At 41.8% G+C, this 20,620-nt stretch overlaps 1 protein-coding gene across 8 annotated transcripts in view; it reads left to right on the plus strand.

Moving 5' to 3' along the window:
* The window catches only part of PCSK5 (proprotein convertase subtilisin/kexin type 5), a 416,215-nt gene that overhangs the window by 23,865 nt on the left and 371,730 nt on the right, over positions 1-20,620 (plus strand). For all 8 annotated transcript variants that reach the window (XM_059656934.1, XM_059656933.1, XM_059656935.1 and 5 more), the window contains exon 2: positions 11,919-12,023. In XM_059656934.1, coding sequence (XP_059512917.1) covers positions 11,919-12,023 — 105 coding nt within the window. The remainder of the gene's footprint in view (positions 1-11,918; positions 12,024-20,620) is intronic.

Consider the following 20,620-nt stretch of genomic DNA (forward strand, 5'->3'; position numbering starts at 1 on the left):
AGTTAATTTGCATATAGCCCTGATTAGCCAATGAAAAGGGTATCGTCGTACGCCAATTACCATTTTTCTCTTTTATTAGTGTTGATTGCCAAACTGTTTCCAAGTCGTCCCAATAACAGTGTATGAGACTTCCATTAACTCACATACTCACTGTCACTGGGTACTGCCAATTCTATTTTATCTATTCTGCTAGATGTGTGTCTGTGACATCTTTAATTAGTATAAGGCCCAGTAGCCTCCCACAGTGGCTGAGCCTCAGGAACCGTAGGAATAGGATCCGACCTCACATCTGCCTAGATCCAGGGCTTCACAGCTCACGCATTTGCCCTCTGCCATTGGGCCATTTTGAGGTCACTATCCTGCACCCTCATGATCCTCAGGAAAGACCCGGATGGTGACAAATGAACAGGGCACCTCTAAACAGCTATTTGCAAAGATATGAGGGAGCTTCTCTTTCTATGTTTTTATTTTTTTTAACTGAGGTGACAAGGCTGTCAACTGTCTTGAGCACATGTAAGTCTTTAAGTCTTTTTTACATGTTCTTAATGCTCAACATTTTTACATTTGGAATCTTTCTTTTTAAGAATAAAGCAGGTCATTTAAAGTGCTGTAGTGCTCAACATGGCCTCTGTTTACCAGTATGATAAAATATTGGAAATTCTGAATCTGGTATGCTAAATAGGTTTTTCTAAATTTGGTGTGTGTGTGTGGGGGGGGGGGAGGGCTTTTGAAATAATTAAAGGGATGAATAAAACATGGCCATTACATTAATGCTCAAATGAAATTAGAGATTTTTTCTCATTTAAATGTATTAAGTAGATAGGAATATTTGAATGGAGATTGCAGAATTCAGGGTAAATGGTTTGATTTCTGCAGAATGAGATGGGTGGAATAAAACTGGCTTTTCAACTTGGTTGAACATAGAATCACCTAGAAAGCTGTTTAAAAGAAAATGCTGATGCCCTGGCCTTAACTTAGTCCTTAAGCATTAGAATCTTTACGGTAGGCATGGGGGCCCCTGGCATTAGTATTTTTTAAATTCTCATATAATTCTAATGTATAGCAAAGGCTGAGAGCCATTGGACCTAAAGAGAAAATTTCTGTTCCAGAGGTAATTCTAAAAATGTTTCCACTAATCAAAATATGTACTGTTTTCCGTTTGTTTCCATGTATGTGGGAATGCTTCAAGTTGCTAAGATGATCAGTAATGACAAGAACACAGACCTCCATGTAGGCTGTGTGTGTTCTTTCTCTCAGCTTCTCTTGGACTCTATTCCGAGTGTGTGTGTGTGTGTGTGTGTGTGTTACAAGCAGGTGGAATAGCTTAAATATTAAACAATAATTTATTTTAGTTTCTCCAGAAATTACTTACAGATGGCTTTTGAAAAACTTTTTAAAAGAATAGCTGACTATAAATAGCAGTAATAAATGTTCTTATCTGAGTAATATAGTACAAGGATTATTTTGCATTAAGGACATAATTATTCATTTTGGACAAAAATGGATTGAAGCAAATCAAAGCCTTATGCCATTTACAGTTCATTCTTAAATGAATGTTACAAACATATTCTATGTTGAATGTTTAACCCAATCCTTATCTGTAATACATTAATATGAAAAATTATTTGAGTGCTCTTGGGAGAAACCATCTGATTCAGGAGAGAAGGTGTAAATTTTAAACTTGCAGTTGGTACCAGGAGGGGTTGTCGAAATCAAGTCAGAACATTATCTCCAGCTGGCAGGGACCTTGTCCTGTTCACTTTTTCTGCATTATCTTTGGATCAGTGCTTGGCACATAGTACACACTCAGTAAATTAATGTCTAGGCAGGCTATAAAAGCATCGAGTAGAGGATAGAAAATGACATTCAACATTCAACAGCAATGTAAATTTCTATCACATTTAATATATTGAAATATAGGCTGGAGGAGAACCAACCAAATTAAAAAGGGTTTCTGAGTATTATGTAGTCAGCCAAGTTCATCCTTCTAAATTCTTGCCAATGTTATTTCCATTGGAAGTATATTGCCAAAGGAAGTCATGGGGTCCGAGGCTCTGTCCTGGCTCCACCATTCCTGGAGTGGAGAAGTGTTGTGTTCTAGGCCCCAGGTTTTCTGGGGAGACATTACAGATGTTGGCTTATCTAGGGGAAGCAACCCGTGAAGCCTTGTCACACGAGAACAGAATGGACAGATTTACATGTTCAGCCGAGAGCAGGAAGCCCGGAGGGAGCTGTTGGCTGTCTGGCCTGAATGACATGGGTTGGGTCCACCGGCCAGACCAGGAGTAGTGAGTGGCCTCGGACTAATGATCCGGAAGAAGTTTCTAACAAATGGGCTGCCCTAGAAAATGGAGTGCTCTTCTCCAGTTTGAAGAATGGATTCCTGCATCCAGTAGGGAAAATCAGATTAATATCCTGTTTTTGTCTTTTCCAACTCTGAGATTCTACAGTTTACTTTGGGCCAAATCTCATGTCTCATGAGATGGGGCAGACTATAGATTTTTCACTTGGACCTGGGAAAATTCAGTGCTGAAAATTCAGTGATTACCACTGAAAATTCAGTGATGTACACTGGAGCCACGGATATAATCCAGGATAGCCTCCCTATCTCTGTGTTTTATGTTTTCTTTGTCAAATTGTTGTACCTGTTTCTTGCTTTCTCGGAAATTGTAGTCAGGATGTTTTTGATTCGCTGCTTTTTATTTTTATTTTTTTTTATTTTTATTTTTTGACTTTCTTTTTTTTTTTATTGCTTAAAGTATTACAAAGGGTATTACATATGTATCCATTTTATCCCCCCGCCCTAGACAGTCCCCTAGCCTCCCCTATCCCCCAGTGTCTTATGTCCATTGGTTATGCTTATATGCATGCATACAAGTCCTTTAGTTGATCTCTTACCCCCCTACCTCCTGCCCCCCAACCCTCCCCGGCCTTCCCGCTGGAGTTTGACAATCTGTTTGAGGCAGCTCTGCCTCTGTATCTATTATTGTTCAAAAGTTTATAATGGTCTCTATTGTCCATGAATGAGTGAGATCATGTGGTATTTTTCCTTTATTGACTGGCTTATTTCACTTAGCATAATGCTCTCCAGTTCCATCCATGCCGTTGCAAATGGTAAGAGTTCCTTCCTTTTTACAGCAGCATAGTATTCCACTGTTCTCAAAACTGCCTGGTACTGGCACAAGAATAGGCATATAGATCAATGGAATAGAATAGAGAGCCCAGATTCGCTGCTTTTTAAAATGAACTATGGGACCTAGGTTCTCCTACACTCCGCCGATCAGGTAGCTTTAGAATAAAGTAATAAGTCCTCATATTGGTGAGAGAAGAAAGTGGAATGGGTTGAGGATATTTGAGTGTGCCAGTAGAATCCCATGTGGCACTACAAAACCCTTGAAATAGCTCTTAAATAAAATTAAAAGTGCTGTGACTAGAAAAAGCTTAGATTTTTGAAGTTAGACAGACCTGGTTTCAAATCCTGATCCTGACACTTCCTCACGTTGGCGTATTACTTAACCTCTCTCAGCTTTAGACTCAGTTTCCTTGTCTATAAAATTAGAATAACTTCTTCATTTGCAGGGTTGTTGGAAAGATTAGATATAATGACAGAAGGCATCAAGTGGTAGCTTTGGTATTTAGCAGTATTAATTACATACTGGCTTTGAATAGACAAACCATTTACTTGTTCTCTTTTGCTGGGCACGTTGCTCAATCTTGGACCTCAGTTTCTTTTGAGGATTAAGCAAGATAATCTTGTTTAGCAAGATCAACAAGAAAATGCTAACAGGTACTTAGCAGAGTGCCTGACCAATTAAACACTATTATATTGATACAGCTATTTGGAAATTGATAACTGAATACCCCGAGAGCCCTAACATTATGAAAAATAATGAGGCTCCAAATACAAATAGTTTCATTTCCTTTGCTTCTCATAGATGTTTACTGAGGAACAAATTCTACCTTGTTTTAGTTTCCTATTACTTCTCTAGCAAATAACCACAAACCTAGTGGCTTAAAACAACACACATTTATGACCTTACGGTACAGGAGGCCAGGAGTCCTAACCTAAGAATCAAGGTGTTGGCAAGGCTGTGTTCCCTCTGGAGATTCCAGAGGAGACTTCATTGCCTTGCATTCTCCAGCTCCCAGGGGACGCCTGCACTCCTTGGTTTGTGGCCCCTTCTTCCATCCATCAGAGCCAGCAGCACAGCTTTTAAAAATCCCTTTCTCTCTCTCTGCTTCTGCCATCACATCTTCTCTGACTTTGCTCCCTCCCTCCTGTAAGGATCCTTGTCATTGATTACACGGGGCCACTCAGATAATCCAGGATAACATCCATATCTCTGAATCCTTTCACCAGGTAAGATTCTGAGGATTAGAATGTGAACATTTGTGGGAGCCACTATTCAGCCTGCCACATCCCTCCTGTCTTTCTTTGATATCATAGAGATTATATATTTTTTTCATCAGCATCCTGATTTAACAAAATTATTGTAGTGCTTTTGCTCTGAGTTCCTGGACTCCAATGCCATCCTGCTGAGCCTGAACCTGAAGGAATTTAGAAGTCACAGGTATTCTCGGAGCAGCTGACATGAAAGTAACGTCTAAGGAAGATCTTTCTCATTCTGTGGTATTCCATGGCCCAGTTTAATACCTGTTTGGTGCCAGATGTTACGCTTGTTTAGCTTATAAGGCCCCTTGAACTTCATGGTGAAGGTTACCTTAAAGATACTGTCTTGCTAAGATGAATTTATTAATGTAAATTCCCTGTGGTCAGTGGTAGAACTAGAACTAGCGACCAGATTTCTTGCCCTATGAGGGCAGGAATGAGCTCTCTCAAGTATTTGTCAACACTTTCATTTTCCCCCCCCCATCTGCTGAAGGTAGACAGACATATCCCTAGAAAACAGCCCCCATGTAAAACTCAGGAGAATCGTCTTTTGGATAATTGACGTCTAGGTAGCTGTGGTTTTAAGTTCTTCCCGAGAAACGATTTTAAGCATCTTTTAGAGTCCTTAAGAACATATGCTCTGGAGTTAGGTAGACCATCTGGAATCAACCTGAGTCTCCTCCTTTACTAGTTGTGTGGCCCAGGGCAAGTTCTTAAACCTTGTGAATTTCTGCTTTCTTGCATATAAAATGGCAACAGTGACACCTGCTTCATACTGTTGCGAGGATGCAGTGCAATAATGCCTGGCATTTAGTTTGTGCTCCACAAATGTTAGCAGTTCCTCAGGCTTCTGCATTTCCTTGCCGTATCCTTTAACACTTTAAAACTACTTCAGTAACCTTGTTAGAGCATCTTTGTTATAAACACCACTTTTGTTCGGTGATTCCAAGAGGTCAAAGACTATGATGGAACCAAGGAGGGAACTAAAAAAGTAAATGCAAATTTTGGTGATTTATATGGTTATTGGTGGTAAATTCTCAGTTTTCAGATATATTTACATATGATGAGTTCATTCGTTCATTCGTTCATTCAGCATTTATTAAGCATAAAGCATGTGATACATATATGCCAATGTTATATCACAGAAAGAGTTACAAAGAGATGAGCAAGAAACCCTCCCTAACATTTGGAGACATGCTCACTGTTGCTTTGATTTTTTTTCAAGGGCAAGGCCTTTCACTGATTCATTCATTCTGCACATTTATTGGGTATGCCTGGCCCTGCTAATAGGAACTAAGGCTAATCCAGAAGTAAATAAAACAGAAATCTCTGCCCTTATGGAGTTACATTCTAGTGAGGGAAGATAAACAGTAAATAGGATAAATAAAGAGAATATGTAATATGTTAAGTGATGACACGTGTTAAGGAGAAAAATAAATCAAGGGGGGATGGGATTTGGCAGAAAGGGCGGTGGCTATTGACAATTGGATGGTCAGAGAAGGCTTCCCTGAGAAGGGGGCATCGGAACCAAGACCTGCAAGCCGTGAGGAAGGGAGTCATGGAGATTTCTGGAAGAGCATTTCAGGCAGAAGGACAGCAGGTGCAAAGGCCCGAAGTTTGGGATTGTGCTTGGTGACTTTGTGGAAAGCAGTCAAGGCCACCTTCCCTTTGGCTCTCCTTTGAATGTTACAAAGTCTGGAACACTGAAGGCAAATAATTACAGTTGCTTTAGCATTCTCCCGGGAACACATTATCACTTGAATGAAGGGAAAGCAGTATATCCCCCGCTGCCTCTGTAACTTTCTGTCTCAATGGGTTTGACAAGGGGAAGTTTTGAACTTGTCAGCTTGGGCATTGGAAAGAGGTTGGTCAGCCAGTACAGTGGTCTTGGTGACTTGGTTCTTCCTTCATCTGAGACGGTGTGAGGAAGTGGGAGCTGGAGGATAAATCTCAGCCCCAGGAAACTGGGTTCTTGTGTTTCCCAGTCTCCAAGTCGTCCTTCAGCTGGGAGAGCTCCAGAAATCAGAAGAGGGGAATTTATAATTTTCAAAATCATTGTTATTGAGATGTAACTTACATACTTCCCTAATGCAGCCATTTTTGTGTAAGGTTGGCTGAGTGTTGACAAATGCATACACTCCATGGTGTGCTGATAAATACTAAACAACTGACTCTTCAGGGAAAATAAGAAGTCCTAATCTGTAGCTTTTGCCAATTTTTCCTGATGTGTAAGTGCTTCCATCATTGTTGATTTCAAGTGATCAACGTGATATCACAGAATAGGGTGTTGGGAAAAGATGTGATTGGACCTCGAGAGTCCATGATGAGCTGGTTCCAGCACACCTAAGCACTTACCTCCGATGTAATTACCACCACAGTCAAGATGCAGAATGTTACCAACACCAGAGTTTCTCCAGGCTTCTCCCAGTCAGTCCCCATGCCATATCCAGGTTATCACTGACCCGTTTCCTGTCCCTGTTGATTAACTTCCCTAGAATTTCATATCAGTGGAATCAGACAGTATGCACTTTTGTTGTTGTTGTTAATCCTCACCCAATGATATTTTTTCTATTGCTTTTCAGAGAGAGTGGAAGGGAGGGGGGTGGAGAGAGAGATAGAGAGAAACATCGATGTGAGAGAGACACATCCATTGGTTGCCTCTCACGCACCCCGTGGGATGCATGAGATTGAACTGGGGCTGGGATTGAACCTACAATCCAGGTACATGCCCTTGACTGAGAATCAAACCATGGCCCCTAGGAAAAAAACAGTAACAACAAAAAACAAACCATGGCCTTTCAGTGAACGGGCTGATGCTGTAACCATTGAGCGACACCAGCCATGGCAGACAGTATGAACTTTTTTTGTGTGTCAGAATGATATTTGAAATTTATTCATTGTGTGTGTGTGTGTGTATGTGTGTGTGTATCAGTAGATATATATCAGTAGTTTGTTCCTTTTTATTGCTGGGCATTCAATTACATGGATATACCATTATTTATGCATTTACCTGTTGATGGACATTTGCACCGTTTCTAGTTTGGGGCTGCTATTAAGGAAGCTGCTATAAATACTTGCATCTGAGTTTTTGTTTGGAAATAGGTTTTCATTTCTTTGAGGTGAATACTTTGAAATGAAATGTGTGGGTCATGAGGAGGATGGTGTGCTTCCTAAGAAATCACCAAATGATTTCCCAACGGCGTCGGACCATTTTACACTCCCACTAGCAAAGTACGAGAGCCCCGATGCGCCACAATCTCATTAGAACTTGCTACTCTGAGTCTTTTAAATTTAGGCATTCTGGCGTATATAATGCAATTCTGATTTTAGTTTGCATTTGAGTGTCTTTTCATGTGCTTATTGGCCATCTGTATATCTTTTTTTGTAAGATGTTCATTTAGATTTTTGTCCATTTTAAAAAATGGTTGTAGGTTGGGTGTAAATAACTTTTTAAAGAGGAGTAAGAATTTGGAGACAACTTTACATTGGAGAGGGTAAGAGGGAACACAGAGCAGACAAGCAGTCGGAGAAAACTGACAGGTTCGTCGAGGTGGCCAGAGTGCCCATGACCTTGGCACTTTATTACCAGGTGATTAGATGTCCCAGTTTGCCTGGGACTGCCCCAATTAAAGCAATGACAAGTCCCGTATCTCTGAGAACACCTCATTCCTGGACACACTGGCATGATTGGCCACCTTATAGAACTATATGTGGGTTCATGCCTGGAGTCATTAGACTGGTGATGGTTTTAACTGCGAGCACAGGAGAGACTGTTGGTGGTGAATGAATTCTGAAAAGCCACACGGTTCCTCGTCAGGGGCAAAGCCGTGCAAAATGCAGATATTCTGGCTCCTCGCCCTCTGCTCAGAAGTCAGTAGCTTGCTTTTAAGACAAGCATTTAGGGACATGGGAAAGCTTCCCTTCTGCTGCCGGAAAAGAAAACCAAAACCCTCCAACGATTGTTTTTTGAAATTACATGCACCATAGACTCATTTATTTGGCTGAAGTTTTAATTTTCTGATCAACTGTAGTTGTCTCTGAAAGGACTAAGACATTGAGTCTTATCAGTCATTTACACCTTAGTATAAAATAGCTGATTAAAAAGCCTTACCTAGGAACATGATTTGGTTTGAGAAAGGGTAGTGAAAAGTTTGGGTACAAGGCTGAGAGACTACCACTGAAGAAGAAATAGCACAAAAACTTGACAGGATTGGGAATGAAAGATGAAATTCATCAACTTAGTGTTGTGAATAGAGCTGTGTTGCTAGGCAGATAAGAGTGTCTGCGTGTCGTTGTACAGAAGAGGAGCTTAAGAGGGACAAGAGAGAAGGAATTATTCTCCTTCTTTTATGTGGTGTTCAGGAAAAGGTTGAGCTTTGATTTATCTGCTATTGATTTGATACTTCATACATTCCTATGGTTCCTGATTTATTTATAAAATATTCCTAAGTTAGTTATATATATTGCTTCTTCTAGTCCTCGTTGCTATTGTGTAACACATAACACAGTCATCTTTTTGTCTTACATGATCCCAGAGGAGCTAGATGGAATGCCTTCTTATAGATAATATTACTGCTTCGTTTTCATACACTGTCTTTCTTTTGAGTAACTTCCAACCTGTTATGACATTTTTCTTCTTAATGTTTATTAAATGCCCTCAGCATGCTCAGTGCTGTTGAAAGAATATCAAAGATACAATTCTTGCCAATAAGGAACATGCATATTAATAGATGAGAGACGTAAACATGCTTTCAAATATATATAAAATCCTGGGCAGTGACAGATTATTTTGTTTGGATGAGATAAAATAATCGAACTAATGCACACTATTCCTTAGCTATTGTCTTGTGGGGCAAAAAAAAGGAAGAAAGAAAGCAAAAGCATAGAGATGTCTCAACCTAAAACCTTCAGAACAATAAGCCTGGAAGAGTTGGTACTTCAGTTAGGGCAGAAATCAACCATTTTTGCCAAAGTTAACCTTAGTTCTGTGAAACTCATACCAGAGATTTTGAGTCTCACACAGCTCGCATGTATGCAGTTTTAGCAATTCAAGGAGTCTGATTTCCATGTCATTCATTCAGTGATCTTTTTTTTCCTGAACCTATTGTGTATCAAGCCATGAATTAGGAGCTGGGAACAAAATGGTAAACAAAACAGATGAGTCCCTGCCTCACTGGCGTGTGCAGTTGGGGACACAAACATGAAATAAGTAATTGTGCCAATCACAGTGTAACTATTGTGATCTGTGAGATGATACAATAAAGGGACCTGACCTGGTCCGGGAGTTTTGAAGATTTCCTACTTGAGGTGAGACATAAAGGATACGGAAGAGGAAGCGAGACGGAGAGGGTTCTGTAGGTAGAGGAAGCAGCTGGCATGACAAGTCCAGGAACTGAGAAAGGCAAGCGTGGCAGAGTCCAGAGCTTTGGAACTGGTATGATTTGAGGGGAGGTTAGAAAGGGAGGCTGGGCCAGATCATGTAGGCCCTTGCAGACAGAGTAGGACAATATAACCTCCTCTCATTTACTCTGTTCTAGGCAACGACTTGACCAGGTAGTTCACCTGTTACTACATTCAGTCCTTGTAACTACGCGAACCCGTAAACACTATTATCCCCTCTTTGACTCTGACACCCAGTCTCTGTCCCCTACACCTCCTGTGTCCTTGTTTTGCATTGGAGGAAACCATGGCCCAAAGAGATTAAGTGATGTAACCAAGCTCCCAGGGCAACTTAAGTCAGGACAAGGGTTCTGCCATCTACCGTCCTACGCATGACATTAGGATTCCAGTTCGTACCAACGCGGCCACAAAGAATTTGAATATATCTTTGGGGTGTATTTCATCCATAGTTCATGCTGAATAGTTACGTTGAATTTGTTCATTTTCTATAATCAGAGAGGTTCCATGATACTTGAGTGGACATTCAACACACTGGCAATTTTCACGCTGGTGGTAGGTTTTGTGTAAGGCTCTTCCTCAGCGAGTCTAAGTTCCTTTCCACAAGAACTACTGTATTTTCCCATGGAGCACTCTTGACAAAAGCTACATGAGGTGAAAACTCCAAGCTTCTTGGGATTTAAAGATTTTCTTATGAAGTATTACCTGTCCTCCTTGAATGCTTCCCTCAGTCCCCTGGAATCTTAATGGTGGCCTCTAAATCCCTCCTGGAAACACCTGGAGATGAGGGCTGGCATCGCTGCCCGCTTCCTCCTTGTTGCTGCTGGTTCAGAGCCCAGGATCACCGAGATCAGAGGCTTCAGCTGGATTTCCTTGTCTTGGGTTCATATTTGTTTTCAGAGCCCAGGATCTTTTCTGTGTACATCTGGGCAGTGTCCACTTGAAGAAAAAATGGGAGGCTTCAGACCTTCAAAATTAATGAGAACTAGGGACCTTCAATTAGTGCATAAAGTCCCAGTGAGGAGATGGCTCTTAAATGGCATAGAGGTTAGGTTGAACATCCTGGTCATTCTTTTAGGGCAAAGCCATGATGTTCTGGAGAAAGAGCCACTTAATGTATTTGCCCAAAGCAGGGAAAGTGTCAAAGAAGGGATTTTGAGAGCTGCAGTGATCTTAGAAATGAACCAGCCCAAAGTCCAGTGTTATAGAAATGAAAATTGAGACTCACTAAGTATATGTGATTTAGCCAAGAAGCCACCTCTGGCGAGTGTCAGCTGGACCTAGAACCCAGGTCTCCTGCCTGCATTTGTTGTACTTGTTCCATTTCCATTATGTGATCCACATTTTACAGTCTGCCAAGAGAATATGATTGTGTGAGATTTCGCTCATTTGTTTTTCTAAAGTGGACTGGGACTTAACTTTGAAAGCTATCTTAAACAGAACTAACTGTTTTTTACTAAAGAAGGGGGTGCACAGATAAGAAGACTAATTTGTTATAGAAATGGTTGAGATCAAGTGGATTGAACTATTTTTACACAGGAAACTTGGTTGATTGGTACGATATATGATCTTTGTTTTGTTTAAGAAATTGCCATTCAACTTTTAGTTTTGCAGTAAATGAAAAACTGCTGTCTACTGAAGTCAGGAAACAAACGAAGTAGTGTTTTCTTTGTGAATGATCAACTGCTTAGGACTTGTTTCAAATTAATGATATAAATAATCTAACAAGGTCCTTCATTGTACATTTCTCAGAGCAAACAGAATGCCGTGTGTTTTTATAACCAGATAGCTATTGGACTTTTTCTCTTTCCCACATTTGGATACAGATTGATGTAGAATTACTTAAAATGCTGCATATAAATTAAACATTAAGAGGGAGATAGGGAGAGGCTAAGCTGCCCCATTATAATCTTTAGTTCCGCAGTCACTGCCTCAAGGACACTCCACTTCATATCACATGTCCTTCTGAAAGGTGATCACCAAGGTTCAAGTAACATTGAAGCAGAGCAGGCAACTGCATAATTGATGGGCCTTTTTTGGGGTTGTGTTCTTATTTGAATGAAAAACAGGAAAACAGAGGACTTCATACACTGACTCTCTTTCTTTTGTTCTTTCCCCACTGTCTTTGCAGATCGGGGCCCTGAAGGACTATTACCACTTCTACCATAGCAGGACGATTAAAAGGTCAGTTCTCTCGAGCAGAGGAACCCACAGTTTCATTTCAATGGAACCAAAGGTAAGAAGAACCAGTTGGGTGGGGACCAACAGGCAAAGCTACTGCATTTTTCATTGGTAATATCATACTAGGAGCTGATGACCAGCACGAAGTCTCAAATGTCAAGAGCTGTCATACTCTCCTTTGGTCCAGTGTCTTTGTTTCCTCTTCAGACAAAAATAGACGATGGCTTGCTTTTTCCTGCAGTGCCACTATTATTCCAGTTGTAGAACAGCCCAAGAGAATCAGAAGTATGGGTTCTCAAGGAGAAATGAGATTAAATGTGTGGGGGGAGAGATAGACATTGAGAAGTATGAAGTATTAAGAATACCACACACTACCTTACCTATTTACATAACAGATCTGAAGCTCTGTCTGAACTCTGTGAAGGGGTCTCTTCTCAAATCCTTAGATGAGCCCTTGGGTCACCATGAATCCTCACAGTCTCAGCTGGCATTGGTAGAGCCATGCCATTGGCAGCCCAAGGACTAGACCATGTCTGGGACAAGAGGGATGCGGAGCACAGCAGGGAAGGAGCTGCCTCCTGCCCTTGGGGGCTCAGCAGGTGTCTTTCTTACGTGCTTTCTTATGTATCTTTAGTCCGTGTCCTTTGGGTTTTACAGACAGCATGTTCCTGGGAGAACCTAGAAGGAGAGAAGACATGTCCAGGTCCTCCCCCTCCATTTTAGAGAAGTAGAACAGCTTGCACCTGGGCAATAGGGTGCTGGAGGGTATTAGGGAGAAATAAACTAGTAACTGGCAACAAAAACTTTGAGGTGAGTTGAGTATCTGTCCTTATTAAGTTAGAGGAATGGATGGACTCTGACAGAGAACTCTTTGGCCCCCCAGATGTGGCCAGTAAAGAGGAAGAGAGAGTGGCTATACCAACCTGCCCCCTTTCCTCTGTGGGCTCACTTTATTATTACTGAGCTAGAAGCCCGTTGCAGGAGAATTCCTGCAAGATAGGGCTTCCTCAGGCCAATCGCACTGCCAAGCCCTTCCGCCCAGGGCCGCAGACGGGGGTCCCGCGTGCCCAGGGCCGCACACAGGGGTTCTGGCTGGGGGCGTGGCTTAGGCGGCACAAGGGGGCCCGGATGGCAGCTTGCGCTGGCCCACCCTGCCTGCAGTATGCAAATTAGCCGCCATCTTTGTTGGCAGTTAATTTGCATACCACACTGATTAGCCAATGGGAGGCGTAGCGAAGGTATGGTCAATTACCATGTTTGTCTATTATTAGATTAGATAGGAAGGGATTTCCTCCCCCCTCCCCCCATTAAGATTGGGGTTTGTCATATGAGCTTATTTTCAAATAAATTGGTGAACAAGCCCTGACCAGTGAGCGTAGCAATACCACCTAGACATTCCTTGAAAATTGTATTCCTTTATTAAAGCAAAGAAGTCCCTATTTGAATTAATATGTAAATTAAGTTTGCAGTTTGGAGTCCTGCCCTCTGTTATATACCATGGTTCGCCGTGTTTAAATTTTTTTTCTTGAATATTATCACACAGTATTCATGATTGTGAAATCATATCTTGGTGGTGGTTAGAAAAAGCCCATTTATCATAGATCCCAAATTTCTGTGGGTTATAGGAACTTGCCCTAATACTTACACTCTGGTGGTCTGTGAATTGTAATTGTTTCCCCCTTCATCTCCACTCACAATTAAATGCTTTTTTGTAAAGCAATCTGTTATGATGTTCCTGAATTAGCTGAGTTTTCAAAGCAACATCATGTTTTTCCTCTGTTAAGTAACTTTTCTGAAACTTTCTAGAACTTTAGTAATTAAAATGATTCCAATTTCAGACCTCATGTGCATAGTCAATATGAATTTGAAACACCAAGCACTGCTTGGTTTGGGAAGGAAGAACAGAATGTAACCAGATACTGTGTTCATGATGAAGGATTTACCGAATATGGAGTTATTCAATCCCTAATGTTATCTTGGGGGATCTTGTTCTACATTTCTTCTTATCTCAGTGCATTAAATAGCTTATGCAGGATCCAACAGAGACCTCGGATGCTGGGACACATAGTGCCTGGGATGTATGCCCTCCCTCAGCCAGTCCAAAGGAGCAGGTCATTTCAGGCCAGCCCTAGAGGACATGCTCAGTTCCCCTGCCTCCCCAATCAAAGGGAACACCCCAGGGAAGAACCGCATCTTACTCTTCGTTCTGATGCCTCCTGCCCTTCATTCACACCCAGCCATTTATACAAGAGGCCACAGGGCTACCAACTTTGCAGATACAGTACTATAGATTAGGGTTTGCCCACAATTTCTTTCAGCTGTTTCTTTAAGTCCATTCATTCGTATCCATATCTTGTATATGTCAGACCCTGCTCTAGACTCTGGACATTTGAGGATATAGTGGTACCCTCAGGGAACTCACTGCAGGGTCTCCCACAGTAGCTTCCAGGGTAGTACAATGCTTCTCAGTGTTGGGGATGAGGGAGCAGAGGAGATGGGGTTTATTCCATTCCTTCTCCAGCTCCTTCCTCAAAAAGCTCAGACCCATTTAGTTATTTTTTCATTTTAATTCTGAAAAACTTTTTAATTGCAAAAATGTTATGAAGAATTTCTATATGCGCTTCCAAGATTCTCCAAATGTAAACATTTACATTTTTCCATACTTACTCATATTCTCTCTCTCCCATCTATGCACACACACATGCATATATATATATGTGTGTGTGTGTGTGTGTGTGTGTGTGTGTGTGTGTGTGTGTGTTTTCTGAAACTTTGGAAGCAAATTATAGACACGGTGGCCCTTTAACTGTAAATATTTCACTGTATACTTACTAAATCCAAGGACATTTCTTTACATATCCAGAAGTGCCACAGTTAACATTCTGGCAAAAATCTGGATATTAACATCAATTCAGTATTGTTTTCTAATCAACAGATTTTATTCAAATGTTGCCAATTGTTTCTTTTCTGCGCCAGGATCACATTTAGCTTTCAGTTTGCTGAAGTCCCCTTTGTATACTCTGTCCTACTTCCTTCTGTTTCCATTTTTTTCTGACATGGGCTAGGACCTTGAAGAGTGCAGGCCAGTTGTTTTGTAGACTGTCCAATCTGCTGACGAGGATTAACAGGAACACCAGGGAAGGGCCGTGTTCTCGGTGCAACCGATCGGGAGGAGCCCGATGCCGATTTGTGTTGTCATTCATGGTCTTCACTTCGGCCACTGGGTTATGGTGGTGTCTGCCAGTTTCCTCTACTTTAAAAGGGCTGTCTTCCCCCTCCTAAATCCTACGTGCTTGGTAGGCAGATATTTTGAGACTGTGTGCATTTCCACAGGCTGACTGTATTTTTTACCCCCAGCCGCCCCGTTGGGAATGCAAAGCAAGTGCCAGTGTGACGGGCTTTCCTTAGGCAGGGCCCCTTTCCTTTCATCTTGGGTGTGTGTGTGATGGGTGGTCTGTGCGCTGAAGTGGAGGCACAGGCATGGTTTTGGGCGATCGGACCATGTGAAAAAATAGCTGTGTGTGGAGTTGTATTCGATGGCCATTTTCTCAAGAGGTAGGAAGCGCACACTAAACAGATGCTGGCTGTAACTTGCTGTAGTAAATTGCATGGCTCCCTCCTCCGCCGCCTACTTTTGTTTTTACTGAGTGGACTCTAACGAAGGAAATCCAAAAGTAACAAGTGTAAGAACAGCCCTCCTGGCGCTGAAAAAATGCTGTGGTCAGTTGGGGCACGTGAGCCAGGAGAATAGCCTGGTTCCCGTGTGTGAACATGATATTATGATCAGCTTTGGAAATGGCAGAGATTCACAGATTTCTAAGATCACTAGTACAGTGATAACAGGTTTGCAGAAAGTGCTGGTGCAATATTACAGCCGTTGGACCAGTGAGTCTTACAATTTCCTTTATCTATGTTTTTGTTTTCAACTGGCCAACTTTTCTCCAAGGGACTAAGCTAAATTCCAGAAACAGTAGTCTTGAATTAATATGCTCAGAAGCTTCTCATTAATCAGTTTAGAAATCTTTGCTGGCCCTGTGGTATTTTGGTCAAAGAGGGTATATCTATAGGAGTGTTCCGAAATGGAAGTTTCTTTATTGCCCTTTAGCTGCCCATGTGGACCTGGGTGGGGGCAGAGGAGATAATTTTCTTTCAGTTTCCTTTTTACCCAGAATAGAAAAGCCAGAATACTAAATATCTTATTACATGGGCTTTTAAAAATGAAACACATAAGCCAGGCACCCATGTCCTGGCCATGAGTAGTTACATAAGCACAGCTTCTTTTGTTGTGCTTATGTAATGTATTTCATTAGATTTATGTTGAAGGTTCTGGCTTTTCAACCTCTTACCTTTTCCAAAACATTTTCTGTCTTCACATCTATTTACAGTTCAGTTTTTATCCAAGTCTAGGATAGACTCATCCCCTGCTCTGGGGTCAGAGATGGACACCTCTCCTATCTTGTTTTTTTTTTACGTTTATTATTAGGTTTTAGATTTTTAGAGAGATAGGGAAGGAGAGAGAGACAGAGAGAGAGAGAGAGAGAGAGAGAGAGAGAGAGAGAGAGAGAGAAACATTTATGTGAGAGTGAGACATTGATCAGCTATTTCCTGCACACCCCTACCCGTACCCGTGGAGCCTACATCTTGGGCATGTGCCCTGACCGGGAATTGAACCAACAACCTTTCAATGAATGGGATGATGCCCAACCGAGCCACACTGGCCAGCGTTCTTGGGGTTTTTTTTTAAAAGTTCATCTTCAGTCAACCTGCCTCAGCAGATGGATGTGAATGGTGTTGTATCTCAGCTATGGAAAAACGATTCATGTCATATTATTTATTGTAGAATCATGGGTTTCTTATTAACCATCTCTTTCCTTTCCAGTGTTGGCATACTCTCCATCATATGCCTAAGAGGAATTTTTTTTTCTGTTAAGTATGGCCAATGACAAAGTGTTCAGTACTAAACAAGGTAAACATTTCTACAATTGAAGAGATTTAACTCATTGAGTTATAATGTTTGCCTGTAACTTCTACCCACTAGACCTACTTTTGCTCTCCAGGCTTAACATAACAGCTCATTGAAACCCTCGCTTATTCTCCCGGAGCAGCAGTTGTCCCTCAGCACAGGTGGCTGGGAATTAAGTGCAAGGCTTTAGCTTACAGAGATATTGCCTGTTTGTTACATTTATACATAAGCCTTTTCCTCTGAAGAGAGTTTTAAAGCAGAGTTTGGAGAATGACAAATACTAGTAAAGGGGTGTAGGAAAAGGACGGGAGGAGAGAAATGAAGTGATCGGAGATGGTTAGCAAGACCAGATGAAATCAGACCTGTGAGAGAAGAAAGGGAAGTTCAAGTTCCTTCCTACTCCAGGTTGGTACCTTTGTGCCCAGGAGGATTTTCAGATGACTGGTGTGAAGAACATGTGATGGACTGAGAAGTTGGGAGTTAAGTGAGGTACTCTATGTGTTGGTCGTGTCCCTGAAAAGTTGTGCAAATCCACTTATCAGTCAAATCCCATCCACATGAGTTCCCTTTATAATTTCAAAATGATGTTATTCTCCACTCCTGATTCATTTGTAATCAATCCATGGAGACAACCCGCACATTAGTTATCTCTTTTTTCTTAACCCCGAGATAAGCCTTTTATAGGTTGTTTGCAAATACCTGATCTGCTAGTGGACCTTGGAAGGTAAAGAAAGTTGATCTAGTTAGAAATATATGCTCAGAAGTGTCTGCGTTCAGTCTTACCTGGCTCCCAGGCATCCGTCGCAGCCATGCCTCCTTCATAATAAGACTCCGTTTGGCCTGATGCAGCTGCAAATTTTGTTTCACCCGGAGTTCAAGGGCTTCCTGTTGGGGCCACTGGTCCCTCCGTTTCCTCTCACCCCACCTGCCTTCATTCCAGCTGGTGCTTCTGAGGACTGCTTTCTTTTTAAAAAATCTGTTTTTATTAATTTTACAGAGAGAGGAAGGGAGAGGGAGAGAGACATAGAAACATCAATGAGAGAGAATCATCGATTGGCCCCTCCACCACCCACCATCCCCCACCAGGGATTGAGCCCGAAACCCAGGCACATGCCTTGACCTGGAATCGAACCTGCCACCTCTTGTTGCATGGGATGACGCTCGAGCACCTGAGCCACACTGGCTGGGCAGGGCTGCTTCCGTCAGCAGGTTAATTTTCTGCTCTTCGGTTCTAATGTGATAATCACGTAATGATTTGACTTTGTCTTGTGAAGTGCGGTTTTGTAATGTAACATTCTAGGGTGTGTGCTCATCCAGCCTGTGGGATGACCCCGAGTGTGTTGAGGAGGAATAGAGAGGCAGTGTTCTCTCAGGCTGGTCCCTGAGGCTTCACGTTCTTCCAGACGTCATAGCCGGGTGGTTGTGCATTGGCCTCTCAGCATCTCACCAGCAACTGAAAGTAGTTACCAAATACCTTGAATTTTTCTGGAAGCAGTGGGGGCTTGGATCCAGTGATGAGCAGAAAGAACATGGACAGAGTGGCCATGGAGCATGTTGGGGTGTCTCTCTTGTTCTAGGCTACTTTCTTTACCACCTTTTTACCAGCTATGAAATGTGACTGTTAGACTCCTGGGTGAAGCATTTTAGCTCCAAGTTTGCAACCTGTGATACATTTACGGTGGCAAGAGTGTGGGAGAGATGGGAGGAGGTATGTACGTGAGATTCCACCCTGTTCTTCACCTCCCCTTCTTTTATGTCTTGTTTCCAATCTCCCAGGTGGCTGGATGGTCAGAAGCCAGAGAGTCAGTTTGTACACTGCTGGGTTATCTGATGGGAAAGTTCGGGCCACGACCCAAATCCCTTATAGTTAGGAGTGAATTAAAAAAAAAAATTCTCAGCTACTTTGGAAAGGTTGCCAACTCTTTATTAGAGGGCATTTGGCAGTACTTCATTTTGAAAGGTTATACACTCACATGCCTACAGTGGGAGTGCAGATAACTGGAATGAGTGAGATGGGCCGGATTTAAAGTAATTGGGCACACGGGCAAGTGTAGAGCACACTGTGTGGGTGAGGGGGCAGATGCCGCTCAGCTCTGCCCGTTGCCGTCCTGTTGGCAGACTGGCTCAGTGTTGCCAATGCAAAAGAACCGGCACGTCTGGGTTTATACAGACTATTTCCCAATTTTAAATGCTGGCAAATGACTAGAAAGTTTTAAAATGTTTGTATGGACCAAACGAAACACATCTGAAGGGCACCCCAGTTTGTGACCCCTGAGCTGGCTGTGCCAGGAGAAAGGGAGGAGGACACGAAAGACGGGTATCAGCACTTTGGTAACTGCGCTGGAGTCACCCTCACCTCACACTTCTTTTAGTTCTGTCCCTCATGCTCCCCTGAGTGGCTCAGGTGTGAGCTTTCTCGATAGCAGGTCTCTGGAGCTACAGGTCCTACTGAGCTTTTGGAGAAACTAGAATACAATAAGTAAGCAAACCTAGGAAATAAGTGATAACAGTGGGGAAAAAATCCAGCAGCAATAACAAAGCTCAAAGCCATGCTAATGGTCTGGTTTTGAAGAGAAATTATACTGATTCATGCATTCATTTTAATGAATGCAAGAGTAAATAAGAAACCCAATTAAAATACCACCATTCAAAAGGCCTCCTTTGTTAATAAGTGTTTGTCAGCTTTGTTTCTATGCTCAGTTCTGCCAAATGTCCCTCAATTCTTACAGCAAACAAGGAGGCAACATGTTGCAGCAGAGAGAACCTTTGGGTTTTGGTTCCTGATGTGATCTCTGCAGGGTGAGCACTTACCTGCTCTGTCCACCAAGTCTTTCTCCATTGGAAGCCTCATCCGTGTTCATGCATGTGCTTACAGAAATATGTGGTATAGCATAGTATAATGAATTATATATGTAATCAAGGTCAAAGGTGTAGGTTAAATCCTTATCAAAATAGTAAGCAGCTATTAAAATGATGTTATAAATCTACACCTACCAAATAGAAAGGTCTCTAACATATTATGTAAAATTTAAAAAAAAGTATAAAAAAGAACATATAAGATGTGATCCAATTTATGTTTAAAAAAAAAAAAAAGACCTGTCTGTGTGTGGTTGTATTCAGGATAGGTTTGGAAGGATGCACAAACACATTTAAAAACTCTTACCTTTTCAAACTGTATGATTTTTTTAAAAAACAAACTATAGTGAAACTGCTTTTGTTAATATCAACAATGCTTTGACATTTCCAATCCAGTGGGTACATCTCTATTCTCACCTGACCCTACCTCTTACTTGACATGGTGGTCAGTCATTTGTTCCTCCATGAAAAATAACTCTGTTTCTTGAGACCATATTCTCCCAGGTTTTTCCCCTGCCTTTCCTGCACCTTCTGTCTTTATTGATGGCACCTCCTCTACCTCACCTGTATATTTTGGGGAGCCAAAGGCTCACCTTTATGCTGCGTGTCCTTGCTTTAAATGTGTATCTCCTGTCATGTACTGGATATCTCCAACCCAATCAATGTCTAGTAAGCATCGATAACATAATATAACAATACTTTTAATTCCTACTCATCACCATGGCCCTCAGCCTTTTCCTTCCCAGTAAATAGGACTTATCCAGTTGCTCAAGCCAAAATGAGAGCAGAGAGCAATCCATTCTGGATTCTCACCCTTTTCTTAATTTTTCTGC

This window comes from Myotis daubentonii, chromosome 11 (assembly GCF_963259705.1).
Source record: "Myotis daubentonii chromosome 11, mMyoDau2.1, whole genome shotgun sequence".
Lineage (NCBI taxonomy): Eukaryota > Metazoa > Chordata > Mammalia > Chiroptera > Vespertilionidae > Myotis > Myotis daubentonii.